This window comes from Arachis ipaensis, chromosome B7 (assembly GCF_059453495.1).
Source record: "Arachis ipaensis isolate K30076 ecotype BB chromosome B7, ASM5945349v1, whole genome shotgun sequence".
In the NCBI taxonomy this organism is placed as follows: Eukaryota; Viridiplantae; Streptophyta; class Magnoliopsida; order Fabales; family Fabaceae; genus Arachis; species Arachis ipaensis.
In genome coordinates, this window is record NC_142442.1 from 8,425,126 (window position 1) to 8,448,142 (window position 23,017).

The following is a 23,017-nucleotide window of genomic DNA, read 5'->3' on the forward strand; positions in this document are numbered from 1 at the left end:
ACGGCCATTGACGACCAAAGCCCGATATCCAAGCACTCCACACTTGGCCAAGCAAATACACAGCCTAGAAACAAGTGATGTACGTATTCCAAATCGTTGTTACATAAAACACAGACCTTATCTTCCGGCCTGACAATCCCAAACCGGCTTAGCCTCTCTTTTGTATTCACCCTACCTATCAAAACAAACCAAGCAAACAGTTCCACTCTTGGTGGAACCAAACCTTTTCAAATGGTCCTAGTGAAGCTGTAGCTAGTTACCTCCTCCGGAAGTATTTCTTCCTACAACACTTGCACAAATGAGTTAGTTGAAAAAATACCTTACTTATCATATTTCCACACCACTCTATCCTCCCGGTTATTTACTAATCTCACAGTTCTCAAATCCTCATGTAATTGACTCAGGAATTCCAACTCTCATTGAAAAATCTCTCGCCTCCATTGGAAGTTCCAAATCCACTCTAACCCATCCCAAAACCCGCAATTCCCAATGACAGATCTACATTGGTTTGAAACAGAGAAAAGCCTCGGGAACCGATTCTTTAGAGATCCACAGAGTGACCATACATCCTCCCAAAAGTGAGTCCGTTGCCCATCATCAATCTCCATTGACAACCCTGTAACCACCTTATCCCTTATACGTTGATTCGTGATCTATATCTGGCAAATATTCTTCCATGGGCCTCCTTTAGTAGGTAGCGCTTGAGTAGACAGTAGCTCATTGGGATTCAGATTATTACACGAACATACGATCTTCTTTCACAATGGGCAATCTTCTTTTGCAAACCGCCACCACCACTTAAATAGAAGGGCTGCATTACGAAACATAGCATCTTCAACTCCCAGCCCGCCTAGTTTCTTGGGAGCTTGCACCACTTTCCATCTTACTAGAGCCATATCGTTTCTACCGTCTTCCTTACTCCACAGAAATCTTCTCTGCAATGCAATCAATTTCTCAACAACCGCCTTCGGCATCCTGAACAAACTCAGATAATACACTGGCAAACTATTCAAGACAGACTTGATAAGCACCAACTTTTCAGCTTTGTTTAACACCTTAACTTTCCACAAACTGAGTTTCTCCTCCACTTTGTCTATTATAGGCTTCCATGTCTTCACCAATCTCGGATTTGCTCCTAAGGAGATTCCAAGGTATTTAACTGGAAGGGTGTCCCCCTTACAACCCAATAAGTTGCACATACGCTGGACCCACTGCTCATCACAATTAATCAGAATCAAACTGGACTTATCAAAATTGATCCTGAGCCCTGACATCAACTCAAAACATCGCAGAAGCCTCTTGTAATTCTTAATAGTCTCCTCTTCAGGTGGACAAAACAGAATAGCATCATCAACAAACTGCAGGTTTGACAATTCTATATTATCTCTCCCATCCAACAACAGTGATATACGTCCGTTCCTGATGGCCTCTCCAACCATTCGATGCAACACATCCACAACCAGTACAAATAAGAAGGGGGACAGTGGGTCACCTTGTCTCAAACCCCTTTCCATTTTGAATGGCTTATATGGCGAGCCATTTATCAGAACCGACATAGATGCAGTTGTCACACACTCCATAACCCACACTCTCCATCTATGCCCAAAATCCATCTTTTATAATACAATGTCCACAAAACTCCATTTGACTCTATCATATGCTTTCTGAAAATCTAACTTGATTATTGCTGCCTCCTTTTTCCTCAGTTTAAGCTAGTTCACTGTTTCACATGCAATAAGCGCCCCATCATGTATTTTTCTTCCCTTGACAAACGTACTCTGAGTCTCCCCTACTAACCCCGGCATCACAGCCCTTATCCTCCTAACTAGCACCTTCAAAATAACTTTGTAGACGCACCCCACCATACTAATAGGGCGTAAATATTTGATCTCCTTCGCACCAACGAACTTGGGTGCTAGCGCCACCCAAGTGATGTTGGCATCTACCGGTAATCTGGATGTCTGAAAGAACCCCATTACTACTATCGTGAATTCAGACCAATCTCACCCCAGCACCTCTTAATGAAATTCATGTTGTACCCATCACAACCTGGCACTTTAGATGACTCACAGTCCCATGCAGCCTTTCTGATCTCCTCAGCCGACGGTAGCTCCTCTAAAGTCAAAGCATCTCCCTCATCTATCTTACCCACCAAACCATCTCTAAAACCCATCATAGGCGAAGCTTCCTGATGATATAACTCCTTGTAGAACTCTCTGACATCTATCGTGATTCTCGCTTGATTCCCGACCTGTCTGCCGTTTATTACCAGTTTATCAATCCTATTATTTTGCCTCCTTGCTGATGCTATATTGTGAAAGTATCTTGTATTTTTGTCCATCTCCTTTGCATGCCGAGACCGAAACATCTGTTTCCAATGTACTTCCTTTCTTCGATACCATCTCTCACAACAAGTAATCAACGCCTTTCTTCTAGCCTCCATTGTTTCATTATACACTCCATTGCTTACCATGTCATCAATTTTCTTGATTTCTTCCTCAAACTTAGTAATTTTGTTGTCCATCTCACCAAAATTGGCCTTATGCCATCTTCCCAATGGAATTGTCAGCGCCTTTAGTTTATCCGTGAACTGTATCTCCCCCAATCCTCTCCACTCCTCTTTAACCATGCTAAAAAACCCCTCATGTGTATACCACGAATCGAGGCTTCGGGACGGCCTTGGACCTCCCCTCATCTTCTTGTCCTTCACTATTATAGGGCAATGATCAGACAAACTCCTTGGCCCACCTCGTAGGCGACTATCCGAAAACTCTTCTAGCCACTCCACATTGACCAGTGCTCTATTTATACGACTGCAAGATCGTCCCCGAAACCATGTAAACTTATGATCAGTGAGCGACAGATCCACTAAGTGCATATCTTGTATCCAAACCTTAAACTCATCCGCAGACAAAGGTAAGCTAGTGGCACCTTTCCGTTCCTCCACATGGACTATTTCATTAAAGTCTCCTAAAAAATAACAAGAAACTTGACATAACCCAGCTATATAACTCAGCTCCTCCCAAACATGAGTCTTTTCATCTCTATTATGTGCACCATAGACCAAGAAGAATGCACAATTGAAACTACTATTTAACATTATGCCTTCAACACACAACCACCTCTCCCCCTTATAGCAATTATTCATTTTAAACATACATTCATCCCATATTAGCAAAAGTCCACCAGATGTACCATCAGAACCTACATATTCCCAACCTGAACTGTCCTATCCCCATATTCTTGCAACATCAAATTTCGTCACAACCTGCCATTTAGTCTCAATCAATCCTAACAGATTTAAGTTATATTTTTTCTTTAGCTCTTTTACCATCCTCAACTTCGTATCCCCCCGTAAACCCCTCACATTCCAAGCACTAACAATCATTAAAAAAATTTTTACACACCTACTTTTTATGTTTGAGTTTGCACCGTCTCATTTTCTCCTTCTGCTTAGCCACTTTCCTTTTCCGAGCTATCTCTTCATTCTGTGCCTGTAAAATTGTCATAATGTCTTCCTCTTCATTGTATAGCATAGCCCCTGACTCTGTGTCCAGCTCCCAGGTCCTTCTATTTTCCAGTAATTATTCCCTCAATATTGAGCTCTGGCTACCACCGTCTTCGGCTTCATTATCTGTACCTTCATGGCCAAAACCGTCATATCTAATGCCATTGTGATCATGTCCAGCGACTCTCATATCATTCTGGACAAGCCTCTGGTCCGTGCAGCCCCCATTCAATATCATGCATCTCTCCTCCACGAGCCCATCTGCTTCGCCTCTTCTTCCGACTTCCACCCCCTGTTGTTCCGCACCACGTAGCCTCCATTGGTGCCCCTGACTGCTCAGTTCTCTGCCCTACCAACCATCGCACTTCCGTCACCGGCTTGGGCGCGTTCCTCCCCTCTGTGGGTGGACCAGCAACATAGCTTCCCGTCCTGCCGAGTACTACTGTGGCTAACCCCATCATGCGTGCTGCTATCACCTTCGAGAAGGACTTTGCCCTGAGCGCTACCTTCGTTTCTCTCGCCCTTTGCAGTTCGAGACCCGCTCCCAGCACAAGTGTTGGAAACCCGATCCGGAAGATCCACCACGGGCCCAGGAGCTCCCTCCGTGGAATCTGTTGGCGTTGGGCCCATCAAGGCCCGCTTCCCCTCCTCTAACTTCTAATTACAGCTGGTCCAATGCTTGCTTAGGTAGCCCTTTTTTTATTCTCTCTATTGGACCTCCTGTCCAACCCATTAAGCTCACATGTCCATGTGTTTTCAGAATCTGCCACACAACTTGTAACGTTCCCTCCCTCAAAATCTGGCAAGTCTTGATTATCGCCAGTAACTGATTGATTTGTTGCGATCTCTCCGTGATTGCGATAATTATTGACAGTAACACATTCATTCAAAATTATGTATGGAATTACTAATCTGCCTTGTCTTCTTTCTCCCCCCGTGCTACCATCATCACCAGCTCTTCGTCTTTGCTTCCTTCATGCAAGACTTCTATCCCCTGCTGCAGCCTTAAACCCAGCCTTAGGCTCTTACTAGTGTTACCGTGATGCCATTCTATACATGTCCCTTCATCTCCAATAATTCACGTGCACTGCAAATTACACGCCTCATGTCCCACCTCCTTCACCAGAACATCAAAACCTCCCATACCAATACTGATATGGATCCATTCTTGAATCACATCCATTACACAAGTATCAATCTGAACACGTCCTATAGTGAAAGATTTACACAATTCCATCTCTCGATCACATCCAACCACTTCGCCCCATTGACCTCCTATAATTTTGAAAGTGTCAGCTGACCATGCGTGCAGCAGAACCCCAAAGCATTCCAGCCACACTCTTCGAGTTTCACTATGTTCCAACTCCTCCCATCTCCATACACTGTGAGACAATTGTAGGAGACTATTCATGTTCAATGTGTATGTTTCCTCAGCATGCAAAACAACGTCAAATGTTAACAGCGTTTTGTATGCTCCCATTTTTCCGAACCTGGACAACATTTGGAACGTTCTTCGCAACCATTCCCTTCAAAGAAGCAAAATATATAGGCATCGTCGTGCCTCCTACAAGACTTCTCTGTAGCCATTCCAAATTTTCTGTCGCAGTTGCTACTTCTACCTTCTTCGTCCATCCATTTCCATGCAGGTCCTTTTCAACCTTCTTTGCTTTTAATTCATGTTCAGATGATAAAGAATCGTGTTGCACTGCTTCCATGCGTGGTTTCTGAGTATTGAGATGTTGAGCGCCATCACTTCTATGTGGTGTGGTTATGTTTGCTATTTTCGACATTCTTCTGTACTTAGCCTCTCTCACAAAGACAATCTTCCCTCTCAGCCTCAGTCGATTCATTTCTGCTATAACTTTCAACGCCCCTCCTTTTGTTGTGTACCGAATGAATACAAACATGTATATGATCCAAATTTTATGTTTTTGGGATAGATATATATCATTGATGCGTCCCATCCAATTAAACAAATGGAATAATTCTCTCTTAGATATGTCCTCAAGAAGATTACTCACAAATATGGAGAAGGATTCATTCTCCAGCCGCCGATACTCTTCTCGATTCCAAACCCTTGGATCCTTGCCATGTTCTTTAGACCTACCCTCCCTGTGTTTCCTACTCTCTCTCTCATCCTAGTTTCTTTAATTATATTCTAATATAAATTTAAAAAAATACACAAATTAAAAAGTATAAAATTAACTAAAATTTTATAATCTTTTGTAATTATAACAAGAGTCTAATACAACAAATACTTCTTGATTAATACATTGTCCATAAAACGATAACTAAAAACAAATCATAATTAAAACTAATTATAATAATCAATAGCAATTTTACGACTGAATATTAATTTGAGAGTTTGGCACTATGTCTTGAAGATTGAATTGAATTATGATACCGACTTTGCTTTTTTTATTTAAGTAAAAAATTTTCGTTATTTATTATTTTTTAAAGAAAGAAATTATTATAAATTTATGTATTATTTTTCGATTTTGCTACCATTCTAATTTCACAGGTTGTATTAACAAAATTAATAAGAATGAATTTCATGTAAATTTCACTATTCATTACAGTAAAATTAAGGTGAATAACTGTATTTTTTTCTTAATTTTACTAGCATAATCTGCAAAATTAGGCTGCTAGCAAAATTGACAAATAATTTTTAGAAAAAAAACTCTTCATTTTTATTTAAATAAAAAAGGGTGAAACTTGCAGCAGAACAAAAGTAATTTTATGTTTGGCCATTTTGTTCTGCTTTGCTTTTCGTATGATATAGCAGCCGCCTTATATAATCATGACCCACTTTCTCTCTTGCACTTTACCTATATTGTGCATACAATATATACTAGTTACTAGTTAGGTTAATGATTCTACTCCTTCTAGCAAATCTTTATCATAAATGCCAAAGTCTCTCTGGTGGTTGAGAGCTACCTATAGTGGCTCAACAAATGGTATCAGAGCCGATTTAGTGGTCGAGAACTCTCCATGGTAGCTCAACAAAGTGGTATTAGAGCCGATGGTTAACCGGGCTGGTGTATTAAGAACCTTGAGCAAGAGATTATTAATGTTGCAATTGTTAGGAGTGTATGAAATTAGTCCCATATTAAAGAAAGTAAGGAATAGTGAGGAGTTTATAAGATGAGAGATTCATTAACTTATTACCTTAAGGTTTTGAGTTGGATGTGTTATCTTTTTATCTTATATTCTCTCACTTGGTTCCTCCTTGAAAGTCTCCCAGAAGGTCGAGAGCTCCCCATGTCTTCCCAACAAGTGGTATCAGAGCCAATAATTAGTTTAAGGAGTTTTCAATAAGACCCACAATAGCCAATTTAAAATTTTGATTTATTTAAAATAATTCAAAAAATATAATTATAATTTATATTTAGATAGTCTTTTGTAATTACAACAAGAGTCTAATACAACAAATACTTCTTGATTAATACATTGTCTATAAAATGATAACTAAAAACAAATCATAATTAAAGCTAAAAAGTTTCGTTATTTATTATTTTTTTAAAGAAAGAAATTATTAATAACTTATGTATTATTTCTCGATTTTGCTACTATTCTAATTTCACAGGTTGTATTAACAAAATCAATAAGAACGAATTACATGTAAATTTTACTATTCATTACAGTGAAATTAAGGTGAATAACTGTATTATTTTCATAATTTTACTAGCATAATCTGTAAAATTAGGCTGCTAGTAAAAGTGACAAATAATTTTTTAAAAAAAAAATTCTTCATTTTTATTTAAATAAAAAAGGGTGAAACTTGCAGCAGAACAAAAGTAATTTTATGTTTGGCCATTTTGTTCTGCTTTGCTTTTTGTACGATATAGCAGCCGCCTTATATAATCATGACCCACTTTCTCTCTTGCACCTTACCTATATTGTGCATACAGCATATACTAGTTACTAGCTAAGTTAATGATTCTACTCCTTCTAGCAAATCTTTAACATAAATGCCAAAGTCTCTCCCGTGGTTGAGAGCTCCCCACAGTGGCTCAACAAATGGTATCAGAGCCGATTCGGTGGTCGAGAACTCCCAACGGTAGCTTAACAAAGTGGTATTAGAGCCGATGGTTAATCGGTCTGGTGTTTTACAAAACTTGAGCAAGAGATTATTAATATTGCAATTGTTAGGAGTGTTAGAAATTAGTCCCATATTAAAGAAAGTAAGGAAGAGTGGGGAGTTTATAAGATAAGAGATTTATTAACTTACTACCTTAAGGTTTTGAGTTGGATGTGGTATCTTTTTATCATATTTTCTCTCACTTGATTCCTCTCCGAAGTCTCCCAGAAGGTCGAGAGCTCCCCATGTATGTCCAACAAGTGGTATGAGAGCCAATAATTAGTTTAAGGAGTATTCAAGAAGTCTCAAAATGGCCAATTTAAATTTTTAATTTATTTAAAATAATTCAAAAAATATAATTATAATTTATGTTTAGATAATCTTTTGTAATTACAACAAGAGTCTAATATAACAAATACGTCTTGATTAATACATTGTCCATAAAACGTTAACTAAAAACAAATCATAATTAAAGCTAATTATAATAATCAATAGCAATTTTACGATTGAATATTAATTTGAGAGTTTGGCACTATGTTTTGAAGATTGAATTGAATTATGATACCGACTTTGCTTTTTTTATTTAAGTAAAATGTTTCGTTATTTATTATTTTTTAAAGAAAGAAATTATTATAAATTTATGTATTATTTCTTGATTTTGCTACCATTCTAATTTCACAGGTTGTATTAACAAAATTAATAAGAATGAATTGCATGTAAATTTTACTATTCATTACAGTGAAATTAAGGTGAATAACTGTATTTTTTTCTTAATTTTACTAGCATAATCTGTAAAATTGGACTGCTAGCAAAAGCGACAAATAATTTTTAGAAAAACAATTCTTCATTTTTATTTAAATAAAGAAGGGTGAAACTCGCAGTAGAACAAAAGTAATTTTATGTTTAGCCATTTTGTTCTGCTTTGCTTTTTGTACGATATAGCAGCCGCTTTATATAATCATGACCCATTTTCTTTATTGCACCTTACCTATATTGTGCATACAGCCTATTCTAGTTACTAGCTAGGTTAATGATTCTACTCCTTCTAACAAATCTTTAGCATAAATGCCAAAGTCTCTACGGTAGTTGAGAGCTCCACACAGTGCCTCAACAAATGGTATCAGAGCCGATTAGGTGGTCGAGAACTCTCCACAGTAGCTCAACAAAGTGGTATTAGAGCAGATGGTTAATCGGTCTGGTATTTTAAGAAATTTGAGCAAGAGATTATTATTGTTGCAATTGTTAGGAATGTATGAAATTAGTCTCATATTAAAGAAAACAAGGAAGAGTGAGGAGTTTATAAGATGGGAGATTCATTAACTTACTACCTTAAGGTTTTGAGTTGGATGTGGTGTCTTTTTATCTTATGTTCTCTCACTTGGTTTCTCCTCGAAGTCTCCCAGAAAATCGAGAGCTCCCCATGTCGGCCCAACAAGTGGTATCAGAGCCAGTGAATAATTTAAGTAGTATTCAAGAAGTTCGACAATAGCCAATTTAAAATTTTGATTTATTTAAAATATTTTAAAAAATATAATTATCATTTATGTTTAGATAGTCTTTTGTAATTACAACAAGAGTCTAATACAACAAATACTTCTTGATTAATACATTGTCTATAAAACGATAACTAAAAACAAATCATAATTAAAGCTAATTATAATAATCAATAGCAATTTCACGACTGAATATTAATTTGAGAGTTTGGCACTATGTCTTAAAGATGGAATTGAATTATGATACCAATTTGGCTTTTTTTATTTAAGTAAAAAGTTTCGTTATTTATTTTTTTTTTTTAAAGAAAGAAATTATTATAAATTTATGTATTATTTCTCGATTTTTCTACCATTCTAATTTCACAGGTTGTATTAACAAAATCAATAAGAACGAATTGCATGTAAATTTTACTATTCATTACAGTGAAATTAAGGTGAATAACTGTATTTTTTTCTTAATTTTACTAGCATAATCTGCAAAATTAGGCTACTAGCAAAAGTGACAAATAATTTTTAGAAAAAAGTTCTTCATTTTTATTTAAATAAAAAAGGGTGAAACTTGCAGCAGAATAAAAGTAATTTTATGCTTGGCTATTTTGTTCTGCTTTGCTTTTTGTACGATATAGCAGCCGCCTTATATAATCATGACCTACTTTCTCTCTTGCATCTTACTTATATTGTGCATACAACATATACTAGTTACTAGTTAGGTTAATGATTCTACTTCTAGAAAATTCTTAGCGGCATAAATGCCAAAGTCTCTTCGGTGGTTGGGAGTTTCCCACAGTTTCTCAACAAATGGTATCAGAGCCGATTCGGTGGTTGAGAACTCCCCACGGTAGCTCAACAAAGTGGTATTAGAGCCGATAGTTAATCGGTCTGGTGTTTTAAGAAACTTGAGTAAGAGATTATTAATGTTGCAATTGTTAGGAGTATAAGAGATTAGTCCCATATTAAAGAAAGCAAAGAAGAGTGAGGAGTTTATAAGATGAGAGATTCATTATCTTACTACCTTAAGATTTTGAGTTGATTGTGGTGTCTTTTTATCTTATGTTCTCTCACGTGGTTCCTTTTCGAAGTTTCCCAGAAGGTCGAGAGCTCTCCATGTCGGCCCAACAAGTGGTATCAGAGCCAATGATTAATTTAAGGAGTATTCAACAAGTCTCACAGTGGCCAATTTTAAATTTTGATTTATTTAAAATAATTCAAAAAATATAATTATAATTTATGTTTAGATAGTCTCTTGTAATTACAACAAGAGTCTAATACAACAAATACTTCTTGATTAATACATTGTCCATAAAACGATAACTAAAAACAAATTATAATTAAAGCTAATTATAATAAGGGTGGTTAAGTATTCTTTTCGTCCTTAACGTCTTGGGTCAAAATCAAAATCGTCCCCAATCTTTTTTTGTTATTAAAATCATCCTCAATGTTACAAAACGTTATAAAATCATCATTTTTACAAAAAATAATAATACTTTGACAATTTTATCCTTAAAACAAAAATAAAAATAATATTAAAAAAAAGAAAAACCTCACCCACCTCACTCCCAGCCTCTTCGGTCTCTTCCCCCCCCCTCACCCCCAAAATTTTACCTTCCTCCTACTTTCAGATCTAGCCAAACTCTCAAGCCCCTGACCCTCCTTTTCAAGTTTCAACTTCCTTCTTCCTCATTCTTTCGGATAATCAGTGATGGGGTCTTCCATGAGGGGATTGTCGGTGGTGGGAGATCCGGTGACGCCGCCGCCTCCGATGGCAGGGAAGAAGGCGGCGCCGGTGGCGGAGGAGGATGACGCAAGGAGCAAGTATGGGGAGATGATGGAGATGAAGATGGTGGTGCGGCATAAGGACTTGAAGGAGATCGTGGAAGCCATTAAAGAGAGCTTTGACAAAGCTGCGGTGGCCGGAGATCAGGTCTCTGAGATGTTCCAGATCAGTCAGGCACAACTCGATCGCAGTTTCAAGCAATTGAGGAGTTTGTTCTCTTCTTTTTGTTTGTTTGTTTTGATAATTAGTTGATAATCAATTTTGGCTTTTTTATTTGTTTCATTTGTATGGTTACTGAATTTTTGGGTAACTAAGCGGTGAAGTTCATTAGTTCTCCTTGACCATCACTTCTTTTCTGGACCCATTCCTCCCTTGATGAATCATTACTACTGCTACTCATCAATCTATTTTCGTTGTTCACGTTGTTGTCAAGATGCGCTAGTTGCCTCAGTCCCACTTGGGCGGCAACAAAAATAGCATGATGATGTTGATGAGAAGGGTAGTTTGGAGGTGGTACTTGCTGCAGCATGTTCTAGAAGTTGAGAGTACCTAAAGAAGACGAAGAAGAAGAGACAGGTTGTTGAAGTTAATGGCAATAGTTGGAGAGAAGAAAGGAAAGAGATAAGGAAGTGGGGGTGCAAGTGGAGGGGGGGAGTTTTTTTTAATATTATTTTTATTAATTGATAAGGGTAATTTGGTAAAATAAAATAAAAAATGACGATTTTATAACGTTTTATAACGTTGAGGATGATTTTAATAACAAAAAAAGGTCGAGGACGATTTTGATTTTCACCCCATACCTTAGGGACGATTTCAGTACTTAACCCTTATAATAATCAATACTACAAGAAAAAGCAATATTTGTAACAAAAAAAATTGTTACAAAAAATCAAAATTTTGAAACAAAAGAATTTTGTAACAAAAAAAAGGGTCGTTGCAGTATGTCCCGTTACAAAAAATTTTTGTAACAAAAAACGGAATTGTTACAATTTAAAGTGATATTTTGTAACAAATTTGTCTGATACAAAAAATCGGAAGTCATTACAAAAATAGTAACAAATTTTGATCTTCAATGTATTTTTGGTGACAATATATTTTTTCGTATCATAAAATTTTGTTACAAAATGTTACTTGATTTTGTAACATTTTTTTTCTTTAGTTACAAAAGTAAAATAATTATTTTGTAACATTTTTTTTAATGCAAATTGCATGCATAATTTACTAAATTATTTTTTTAATTAACTAATATATTAACTATTTTACTAAACAAGTCTACATTTATATAATATGTAAAAACATACATAATTCAAACATGCCTTATTAGCTAAAATTGTTTTAAAACAATAACATTAGTGAGTACATTGATTAGTTCTACAAGTTATATGTCTTGCACAAGTTCAACCAAAAGTTAAAAGTTCTAACATAGATTAGTCTCTATGAATCAATATTCTTGAGCCCTCAAAGTAGCATGTGGTCACCATTTCAGCACTCCTGTAAATAAGAAAAACCGAAATAAAAAATTAGAAATACGATATAACACTAATTATAATTTTTTCCATTAGGTTTTATCCAAAATGTTTAGAAAAATTTGGGCAAAACCTCCCCCTAAAACTTGGATATTTCCATCGTCTACGGTTCCAACAAAAACAACCAATTCACAACTTATTTCTCCGCCAATACACAACCAAATTTATCAAACCAAATAATAGGACATTTGTCATTTCTCAACCATGACACAAGTAAAATGTGATAAATAGATCCATATACAAATTAAACTATACTAATAGTATAGAAATCATCTAGGAATATGTATTAAAACCATAAGCAATTTTAGGAGTACCTTTAGTTGTCTAGTTTCTTTCATTGTCAAAGCGCGCTATGAAAGAATTCACAACGGCTTGTTGAGCTTCCGATTGAGCTTTCATTTGAGCTAATTCTTCCTCTTGCCGTGTTCGTTACTCTTCAAGTTTTTATTTGAGCACATCTATTTCCTTTATTAGCTCCTCATGGTCTTGCATTGCCTCTTGAAGTTAGATTTTGAAGTCTTTGTGTCATAACCTAGCATTACAGCGACTATCACTTTCAAAGGGCTCTATGTAAACTAAATTCCAAGGCGGTTCTCTATAACTCCACAATACAAACTATCCTAATTCAATGCATTGTAAAAAATACAAAATCAATAACAAAATTGAATTAATATTTCTATGTTAATAATGATGATGTAGTTACCTAAGACACTCAATTCACAAACACAAAAATTTAAGAAAACAAAAAGTATCAAAATCACCAAAAAAAATGCAAAAAATAGAATCAAAATAATAAGGCACTAGAGTAAAATAATAACGCACCATAGAATTGTCAACTTTCTGATAAAACATAATTGAAACAACAGAAATTGAAAGCGTCAAATAAAATGCTTGGACATACTCAAGAACATGATAAAAGAAGAATTTGCTAGCAAGCTTTCATCCAAACTCAACAGTCTACACCACCAGACAACAATCACAAAAATAGTAATGACAATATGATGCTAAGAATTGTACCAAGATAATTAATTAAAATATTCAGCAGATTTGTCTGATCATATGATTAACAAATATAAAATGATCAAAGAATAAGAAACAATGACTACATATGAGGATTTCTGCATGGGTTTTAGTTGTATATAGGGTAATTAAATCCATACCTCTGGGCTTTCTAGATATTGACCTTCAGACAAGAAATTTACAACTTCTGACTCAAGAAAACAGTTAATGAACCTGCACATTTTGTGAAATCTGTCCTTCACAGGAATAAACTCTTTCATTTTGCAGACAATTACTGCAAGTTCATCAATCTTTATCCAGATTTGGCTATAGTCTTTCGGGCTCACAATCTCCATTGGCACCCTCTTTATCAACAGAGTACTCTTGTGCATTAGTATTGACTTTAATTTCAGCTTCAAATTCCTTGGAATTACATCCTTGCACTTCTTGAATAGAACTAGTTTCAGATTGCAAATCCTTGCTCTCATCAACATTAATCAACTCAGATTTCACACCTTCAACCTCATTCATCTTATCCCGATCTTCAGTATTGCTAACCTTTTCGATCAATTGAACACTCTCTTCATTCTTATCCACTAAATCTTTATGTTCCATGGTTAAAAATTTAAAATAAACCTAAGATTTCCTCGTCAACAATGCAAAAACTGAAAGTTTACTCAATAAAACATAAGCCCTGCGATATTGCCAGTTACCAGTCCATATTACTATATATACAAAAAAGATTTAAAATACTAATAATCCGATTGTTCTAATTTTAGACGGCAGCAGAAAAATATAGTAAGATTAAGACTAAGAACTAGAGCAAAAGTGAAGTATTCCAATTCCAATAGCAGAACACATCGAATAATCAGGACTGCGAGAATACAAACAAAACAAAACAAAAAATTTAAGACCAATCCATAGAGAAAGCATACAAGGCAGACCAAAAAATTTAAACTTTATGCGGAATTTGAAGTGAAATTCTGAAGAGAAGGACCAAGCACCAAGCTTTACCTTCAATAAGCAGAATCTTTAAAATCAGTGAGCAGCATCAAGCAAAAGCACAAGCATCAAGTTTTACCTTCAGTGACCACAAGCACAAAGGAGAAGGCAACCACCGAACATATTACCGCCAAGCAGAGCAACGACGCACCACGATTCACACGGACTAGCAGAGCAGCAACGGACCACCAGCAACGAATATAAAGCTTAAATCCTAAATCAACCAATGATAAACCCTAACTACCTAAATCAGAATGGCATAATGATACAATACTACTTTATATGTTGAAATTTCAAAACCACAACACTACTTACCTTCTCAGTTATGCAAAATTGATGAGCACATCAGCAGTAAGATGCGCAGCACAAGCTGCTTCAATGCTGCAACAGAATAAATCACAAAGAGATAATAAAACAACAAATTAAAAGAATTCCACTTACCAAACTGCAGAAATATGCCCAAAAAAAGTGAAACAAAATAATTAGATAAAAAATCATAACCGAGAACAACTTAAAAAAAATCCTAAGGAACCAGCTACGGTAGCAGTGGCGTCGCAGCAGTGGGCTTCTCTTCACGGCGAACCAGTTGCGGCGGCTACGAAGGAACGGCAATGGAAGTGGGTGGCTCGACGGCGGTGAGGCAGAACGGTGGCAGTCCACTCGCGCATCCTCTTCTACCTTTCGCGACGGCGACGCGATGGTCTTCCTCTCCTCCAATGTCTCCTCTCTCTCCTCCTCGGTTTTGAGCTCCTGGCACGACACGGCGGCGGCGGCAAGGAGCGCGACGGCATGAGCACCACGGCGCACTCCCTCTCCTCTCCTCGCGTGACCCACCTCTCCCTCGGTTCTCTCTTCCTCTCCGCCCTCCCTTTCTTTCTTTCCTTCTTTCTTTTCTTTTCTTTCTTCGCTTCTGCGTCTGTGTGTGTATAATTGAGTGGAATGAATGCTGTAAGGGAGTGTGAGCGGCGTTGTGTGAGGAGAGTGTATTAGAGTAAGGTGAGAGTGTTGTTAGAACTTAGAAATTAGGGATAGGTTTTAGGTAAAAATAGGTATAAAGGTAATTTGATAATTTTTAATAAAATAGGGATAGTATATAATTGAAACTAATTTTAATTTAATAAAATTATTTAAAAAAAATATTATTCAACTATAATTTTATAAATTAATTTTAAAAAAATATTATTAAAGTTTTAATTTTAAATTAATTTTATAAAATTATCTTTAAAAAATATTATTTAATTAAATTACTAAAATTTTAAATTCTAAATAAGAAAATATTTAAAGAGTGAAGAGTGAAGTAAAGGGTTAGAATTAGGATTTTTAGTTGTTACATTTGTTTTTATTTTTAAACTTTAACTATTTTTATTTGTGTTTAATAATTAATTTTTTAATTTAAAAATTAATTTTTAGTCAACATTTAAGACTTGATCATTAGTAAAAATTATATATTAATTTTATAAAAATATAAAATAATATATACTATTTTTAAAAATTAATTCTTTAATCTTTAATTTTTTATAAAAAATAATTAATTAATACAAATAATATTTTAAAAAAATAAATTTTAGAAACAAAATAAAATTATTTTAAAGATTTTAACATTTTAAAATATTTTTTTAGTTACAAAAATTCTCATATTTTGTGACAAACAAATAATTTGTTACAAATAATATTAAATTTTGTGACAAATTAATTTTTTGTTACAAAATAATTGGGGTTTTTGAAACAAATGAATATTTTGTTACAGAATATTTTAAACTTTTGCAACAAAATACCGATTCATTACAAAAGCCAATATAATTTGTAACAAAAAATCAAATCATTACAAAATATAAAAACATTTTGTAACAAATCGTATTGTTGTTACAAAATATTATTATTATGTAACAATCACTAATTTTTGTTACAAAAAATTAATTTTTTGTAATAATTTTAAATTTGTTACAAATTTTTTGTTACAAATGTTCCATTTTCTTGTAGTAATAGCAATTTTACAATTGAATATTAATTTGAGAGTTTGGTACTATGTCTTGAAGATTGAATTGAATTATGATACCGACTTTGCTTTTTTTATTTAAGTAAAAAGTTTCATTATTTATTATTTTTTAAAGAAAGAAATTATTATAAATTTATGTATTATTTCTCGATTTTGCTACCATTCTAATTTCACAGGTTGTATTAACAAAATTAATAAGAATGAATTGCATATAAAATTTACTATTCATTACAGTGAAATTAAGGTGAATCACTATATTTTTTCTTAATTTTACTAGTATAATCTGCAAAATTAGGCTGTTAGCAAAAGTGACAAATAATTTTTAGAAAAAAAACTCTTCATTTTTATTTAAATGAAAAATGGTGAAACTTGCAGCAGAACAAAAGTAATTTTATGTTTGGCTATTTTGTTCTGCTTTGCTTTTTGTACGATATAGCAGCCGCCTTATATAATCATGACCCACTTTCTCTCTTGCACCTTACCTATATTGTGCATACAGCATATACTAGTTACTAGCTAGGTTAATGATTCTACTCTTTCTAGCAAATCTTTAGCGGCATAAATGCCAAAGTCACTCCGGTGGTTGAGAGCTACCCATAGTGGCTCAACAAGTGGTATCAGAGCCGATTCGGTGGTCGAGAACTCTCCATGGTAGCTCAACAAAGTGGTATTAGAGCCGATGGTTAATCGATCTGGTGTTTTAAGAAACTTGAGCAAGAGATTATTAATGTTGCAATTGTTAGGAGTGTATGAAATTAGTCCCATATTAAAGAAATCAAGGAAGAGTGAGGAGTTTATAAAAGTTGTGGCGGTTTGCCACTCTCCATTGTTGTTTTGGCAGGGTTAATTGCAAACAAGAGGAAGTCACATAGGGAATGGTTCAAAGTTGTGGGACATGTCAACTGGTATCTTACTCAAGATGAGTCCCAAGTTAAGGATATTGTACTCAAACTCAACTACCACAACTTGCCTACAAGACTAAAGCCCCGCTTTCTGTATTTCGGGATCTACCCTGAAGATTTTGAGATACCTGTAAGGTCATTGCTGCAAAAATGGGTGGCTGAGGGATTTATTCAACAAACTGGGACCAGAAATGCGGAGGATGTTGCTGAAGATTACTTGTATGAGCTCATTGATCGTAGCTTGGTTCAAGCATCGCGAGTGGACTTTAATGGAGATGTGAAGGCATGTCGCATCCATGATCTTCTTCGTGATCTTTGCATATCTGAGAGCAAAGAGGACAACCTTTTTGAGGTTTGCACAAATAATAACATCTTGGAGAGATCAAAACCTCGCAGGCTTGCAATCCAATGTGGCATGCATTGCTATGTTTCTTCAAGCAACAATGACCATTCATGTGTCTGCTCTTTGTTTTGCCTTTACCCAAGAAAGTACGATTTTACCCCAGTGAGGTGAAATGATTTTTTAAATTGTTCAAATTGATTCGGGTATTAGAGAATGAGACGTTAAGTATATATAATATTTAGTTGCTTGTAACTCAGACACGGTATAACAATAATGGTTGGAAATGAAATTAAAGAAAAGAGAGTGTCGTCCCCACTCCCTTCGTCGTTAGCAGTACTGCAGTAGTACATAAAGCACTCCAACTCTTTTTATTTGTTCATTTTTTTTTCTCCTCATTTCTCCTATTTTTTCACAAAACAGAGCTGCATTTGTTCATCTCCTCGGTCCTAAAAATCTAAATAAGATAGGTCGTAACTTGGTTATTAATAGGTTTGGAAGAAGGTAAGGAAGGCGAAAGGAAGAAATCTTCTTTCGTTCCAAATATTGATTTCGTTCTTGCAATTTAATTCAAATAGTCGTTAAAATTTTTTATTTCTACTTTCAACGAGCTTCTCTTAGCTGCATCAGCTTGTAAAACTCTCTCTTCCACCAAGAAAGGGAGAGCAAAAAAGTTTCAACATTTAGAAATATATTTTATTGGATAAGAAGAAAGAATGATGCTACAAGAATCAAAATTCTTCCTAAACCGTTATCAGCCTCTTTCTTTGAACGTTTAAAACTCAAACTCAGAGTTGCCAACCAACTGAAACTTGAGGGGTGTTAAGGAGTGTGCATTAGTGGACAGTGAAACCGAGGCTCAAGAAAATTAAGAATTAATTAGCAAGTTAGTTAATCAGTAAAGTATTGTGTGCTTGGTTTGTGCTGTCACAGTTGTATATAATTGCCGAAGTCTCTCTGGTGGTTGAGAGCTCCCCACGGTGGCCCAACAAGTGGTATTAGAGCCGATTCGGTGGTCGAAAACTCTCCACGGTGGTTCAACAAAGTGGTATCAGAGTCGATAGTTAATCGGTCTGGTGTTTTAAGAAACTTGAGGGGAAGATTGTTAATATTGCAAGTGTGAAGAGTGTATGTAATTAGTCCCACATTAAAGAAAGCAAGAAAAAGTGAGGAGCTTATAAGATGAGAGTCCCATTAATTTACTACCTTAGGGTGATGAGTGAGTTGAATGTGGTGTCCTTTCATCTATATTCTCTCACTTGGTTTTCTATGGTAACCCAATAAGTAGTATCAGAGCCTATTTGGTAATCATTCAGAACAGTTGAGAGGTAATTAGTCTAAAATATTTATCAATTCATTGTACATACATCATACACTAGCTACCAGCTAGGTTAACAATCTTACTCCTTTTAGCAAATCTTTATTATTATAGATTTTTTCTTTTATTTTTTTAACATTTTTGCAATTGGATGATAAATATCTCCTGCTGTAAAACAAGTAACAACTGAACAATCGTAGTAGGACTATGAGGCACAGTATTAGTCCCACCTTTTTTGAAAATTTAATTTTGTTTATTTTAAATAAATCAAAGTTTTGAATTGATAAATATTTTAAACTAATTACCTCAACCGTTCTGAATCATTACCAAATAGGCTCTGATACTATTTATTGGGTCACCATAGAAAACTAAGTGAGAGAACATAGATGAAAAGTCACCACATCAATTCGAGGACCACTACATAATATTTAAGACAACTTACGGTCAAAATTAAATTTTCAAGAAAGGTAGGATTAATACTGTGCCTCATAGTCCTACTACGATTGTTCAGTTGTTACTTGTTTTACAGCAGGAGACATTTATCATCCAATTACAAAAAGGTTAAAAAAATAAAAGAAAAAATCTATAATAATAAAGATTTGCTAAAAGGAGTAAGATTGTTAACCTAGCTGGTAGCTAGTGTATGATGTATGTACAATGCAGGTAAAATTTATATATCTAATAATAATGATGCAACTACTTTTATAAATGATAAGTTTAATATATCTATCTAAACATAAATTATAATTATATTTATTGAATTATTTTAAATAAATCAAAATTTTGAATTGATAAATATTTTAGACTAATTACCTCAACTGTTCTGAATGATTACCAAATAGGCTCTGATACTACTTATTGGGTCACCATAGAAAACCAAGTGAGAGAACATAGATGAGAAGTCACCACATCAATTCGAGGACCACTACATAGTATTTAAGGCAACTTACGGTCGATAAATATAATTATAATTTATGTTTAGATAGATATATTAAACTTATCATTTATAAAAGTAGCTGTATCATTATCATTAGATATATAAATTTTACCTGTATTGTACATACATCATATACTAGCTACCAGCTAGGTTAACAATCTTACTCCTTTTAGTAAATCTTTATTATTATAGGTTTTTTCTTTTATTTTTTCAACCTTTTTGCAATTGGATGATAAGTATCTCCTGTTATAAAACAAGTAACAACTGAACAATCGTAGTAAGACTATGAGGCACAGTATTAGTCCCACCTTTCTTAAAAATTTAATTTTGACCGTAAGTTGCCTTAAATACTATGTAGTGGTCCTCGAATTGATGTAGTGTCTTTTCATCTATGTTCTCTCACTTGGTTTTCTATGGTGACCCAATAAGTAGTATCAGAGCCTATTTGGTAATCGTTCAAAACAGTTGAGGTAATTAGTCTAAAATATTTATCAATTCAAAACTTTGATTTATTTAAAATAATTAAATAAATGTAATTATAATTTATGTTTAGATAGATATATTAAATTTATTATTTATAAAAATAACTGCATCATTATCATTAGATATATAAATTTTACCTGTATTGTACATACATCATACACTAGTTATCAGTTAGGGTAACAATCTTATTCCTTTTAGCAAATCTTTGTTATTATAGGTTTTTACTTTTATTTTTTCAACCTTTTTGTAATTGGATGATAAATGTCTCCTGTTGAACAATTGTAGAAGGACTATGAGGCACAATATTAGTCCCACCTTTCTTAAAAATTTAATTTTGACTGTAAATTGCCTTAAATACTATGTAGTGGTCCGACCATAATTTTCATTCGTTACTCGTAAAGTTACGAAAAAAAAAAAAAAAACAGATCAGGATTATTGTGGAGTATGATAAAGTTTTTGTTTTATTTCAAATTAAATTTTGTAATTACAAAATATACAAATTGATGATGGCAATGTTAATACATTATTGTTCATATAAATAAACAAAAGATAAATTACAAATAAAATAAAATTAAAAATTTTTATTTCTAAAAAACCACTGTATTTTTTATATTAACATATAATAATCTCATAAATTCTTCTAAAATAAAAAATTATATCAAAACACTTAAGTAAATATATAATTATTTTTGAATCAACATAATAAATCTCATATAATAAAAATTACAAATTTAATAATGGTGAATATTTTATTTTCTTACATTATCCATTTTTTTAGAGAATCTTTTTTATTTTATATATTGTCTGATTTTAAAGATACTACAAAATTTTCTTTTTGAAGAGGGTGGTTGATGGAAATGTCCCCCACGCACTTATTTGGAATCAAAAATCAAAATTATACTCGAGTTATACCTTAAGTCTATTATATATAGTGTTCCATGACCACCATGCCAAAAGTCTTTAGATGAAGTGGTATTTTATTATCTCCTTTACAAGAATGGCTTCACTTCTAACTAATAACATTAGAAACTTTTCTTTTATTTAGATCAACAGTTATAATTACAAGTAAAGGAAGAGAGAAAATAAGTTCTTAATTAAATTTTAGTTTATAATAAAAATATATAGGATAAATTGACTTTCTATCCTTGTTATGCTTAGAATTTCTGAACAATTATTTATTATACGTCAGTCATCAACTCATCATTATCGTTGTAAAAGGAAAGTTACTTTCAATAAAAATAGGAGAGAGAGAGACAACCCTCTTATTCAGAGAATTGTTTAGTGGATAGTTAAAGAAATATAAATAGGTGTGAGGAATATAAATTTGGGCTGAGTATGCTTTTGATTTTATATTTTCAATAGAATTCATTGTTTTCATTTTTCTCAAGAAATCTTTTCTATTCTAGAATCCTCTGCTTCTTAATTTCTTCCTGCTTGGGTTCACTGCAAAGTAGTTTTTTTAGGGTTTTCAATTCCTCTTTTATGGTATCCAAAGCCTATAATCTTGCTCATCTTTGTCATGGAGATTATCCTCTCTGACTCTTCCAAGAAGATCTTCTCACCTATCTCAGACAAACTCACTCAAGACAATTATAGCACATGGAGACACACGGCAATGTTAATAATTCAGAGCCTCTCGATGGAAGATCATCTATACAGCTCCAAGATTCCGCAACAGTTCGTGACTGATGAAGCGACCAAAACAATTTCTGGATCGGCGAAGTACAAGACATGGAAATTACAAGATTTAACTCTCACTACTTGGCTTGTAGAATCGATGACTACCAGCATCAAGAACAAGGTAATTCATCTCTCACAATTTTATGAAGTTTGGGAAAGAATTGAAAAATACTTTGAAGATGCTTCTGCTTCACGAATTCAGAGTTTGAAATCCCAACTCAAATCATGTAAGAAAAATGGAACTGTTTCTGACTTTCTGAACAAGATTCGGAATGTGGTCGACGCCCTTTTTGCTCTCGGCTATGAGGTACCTGACTCAGATCACATACAAGCAATAATCGATGGTCTTAATGAAGACTACAATGTATACATTGGTTCGGTAATGTCAAGGCTTGGAACTTTCAAGGTTGCAGAGGCTGAATCTTATCTGCTTGCGTTTGATGATATGCTGGACAGGTTCAAGAAACCTGATGTAGGTATGCCTGTAGCTCATTATGCTCAATCCTCCTCATCATTTGAATATCAAAGAGGCGGAGGCTTTCGAAGAGGCCGTGGTGGCCGCAGTAATCGTGGAGGACATTTTGGATACACCCAAAATCGCCCTCAATGCCAATTATGTGGAAGGCAAGGACATGTTGTGTGGGACTATTTCCATCGTTTTGATCCTGCTTTTCAGCCTAATTCCACAACCAACTCTACTCCAATGCAAATTTCATATAGTAATACACAACCACCCCCTCCATCCGTCAATTTTCATCAACCTAGGGCATATCTTACCCATTCCTCTTCAGTAAGTGAAGCTTCTTGGCTGCCGGACATAGGAGCGAGTCATCATGTCACTTCAAATCCAGGAAATCTCCTCACAGCATCACCAAATCCTTCAGATAATGATCAACTCTTTGTAGGTAATGGGTCAAGTATTCCAATTACTCATTCTGGTTCTCCAGTTCTTTTTTATTCCTCCTCAAATATTGCTTT

At 34.4% G+C, this 23,017-nt stretch overlaps 1 protein-coding gene across 1 annotated transcript; it reads right to left on the reverse strand.

Moving 5' to 3' along the window:
- Positions 1 to 1,981: 1,981 nt before the first annotated feature.
- LOC107606687 (uncharacterized) lies at positions 1,982 to 3,746 on the reverse strand. Its single transcript, XM_016308722.1, has 2 exons — positions 3,641 to 3,746; positions 1,982 to 2,970 (listed from the first exon to the last, which is right to left on the reverse strand). The coding sequence occupies exons 1-2, from the start codon at positions 3,744 to 3,746 to the stop codon at positions 1,982 to 1,984; spliced, it is 1,095 nt and encodes a 364-aa protein (XP_016164208.1).
- Between the last annotated feature and the right edge of the window lie 19,271 nt (positions 3,747 to 23,017).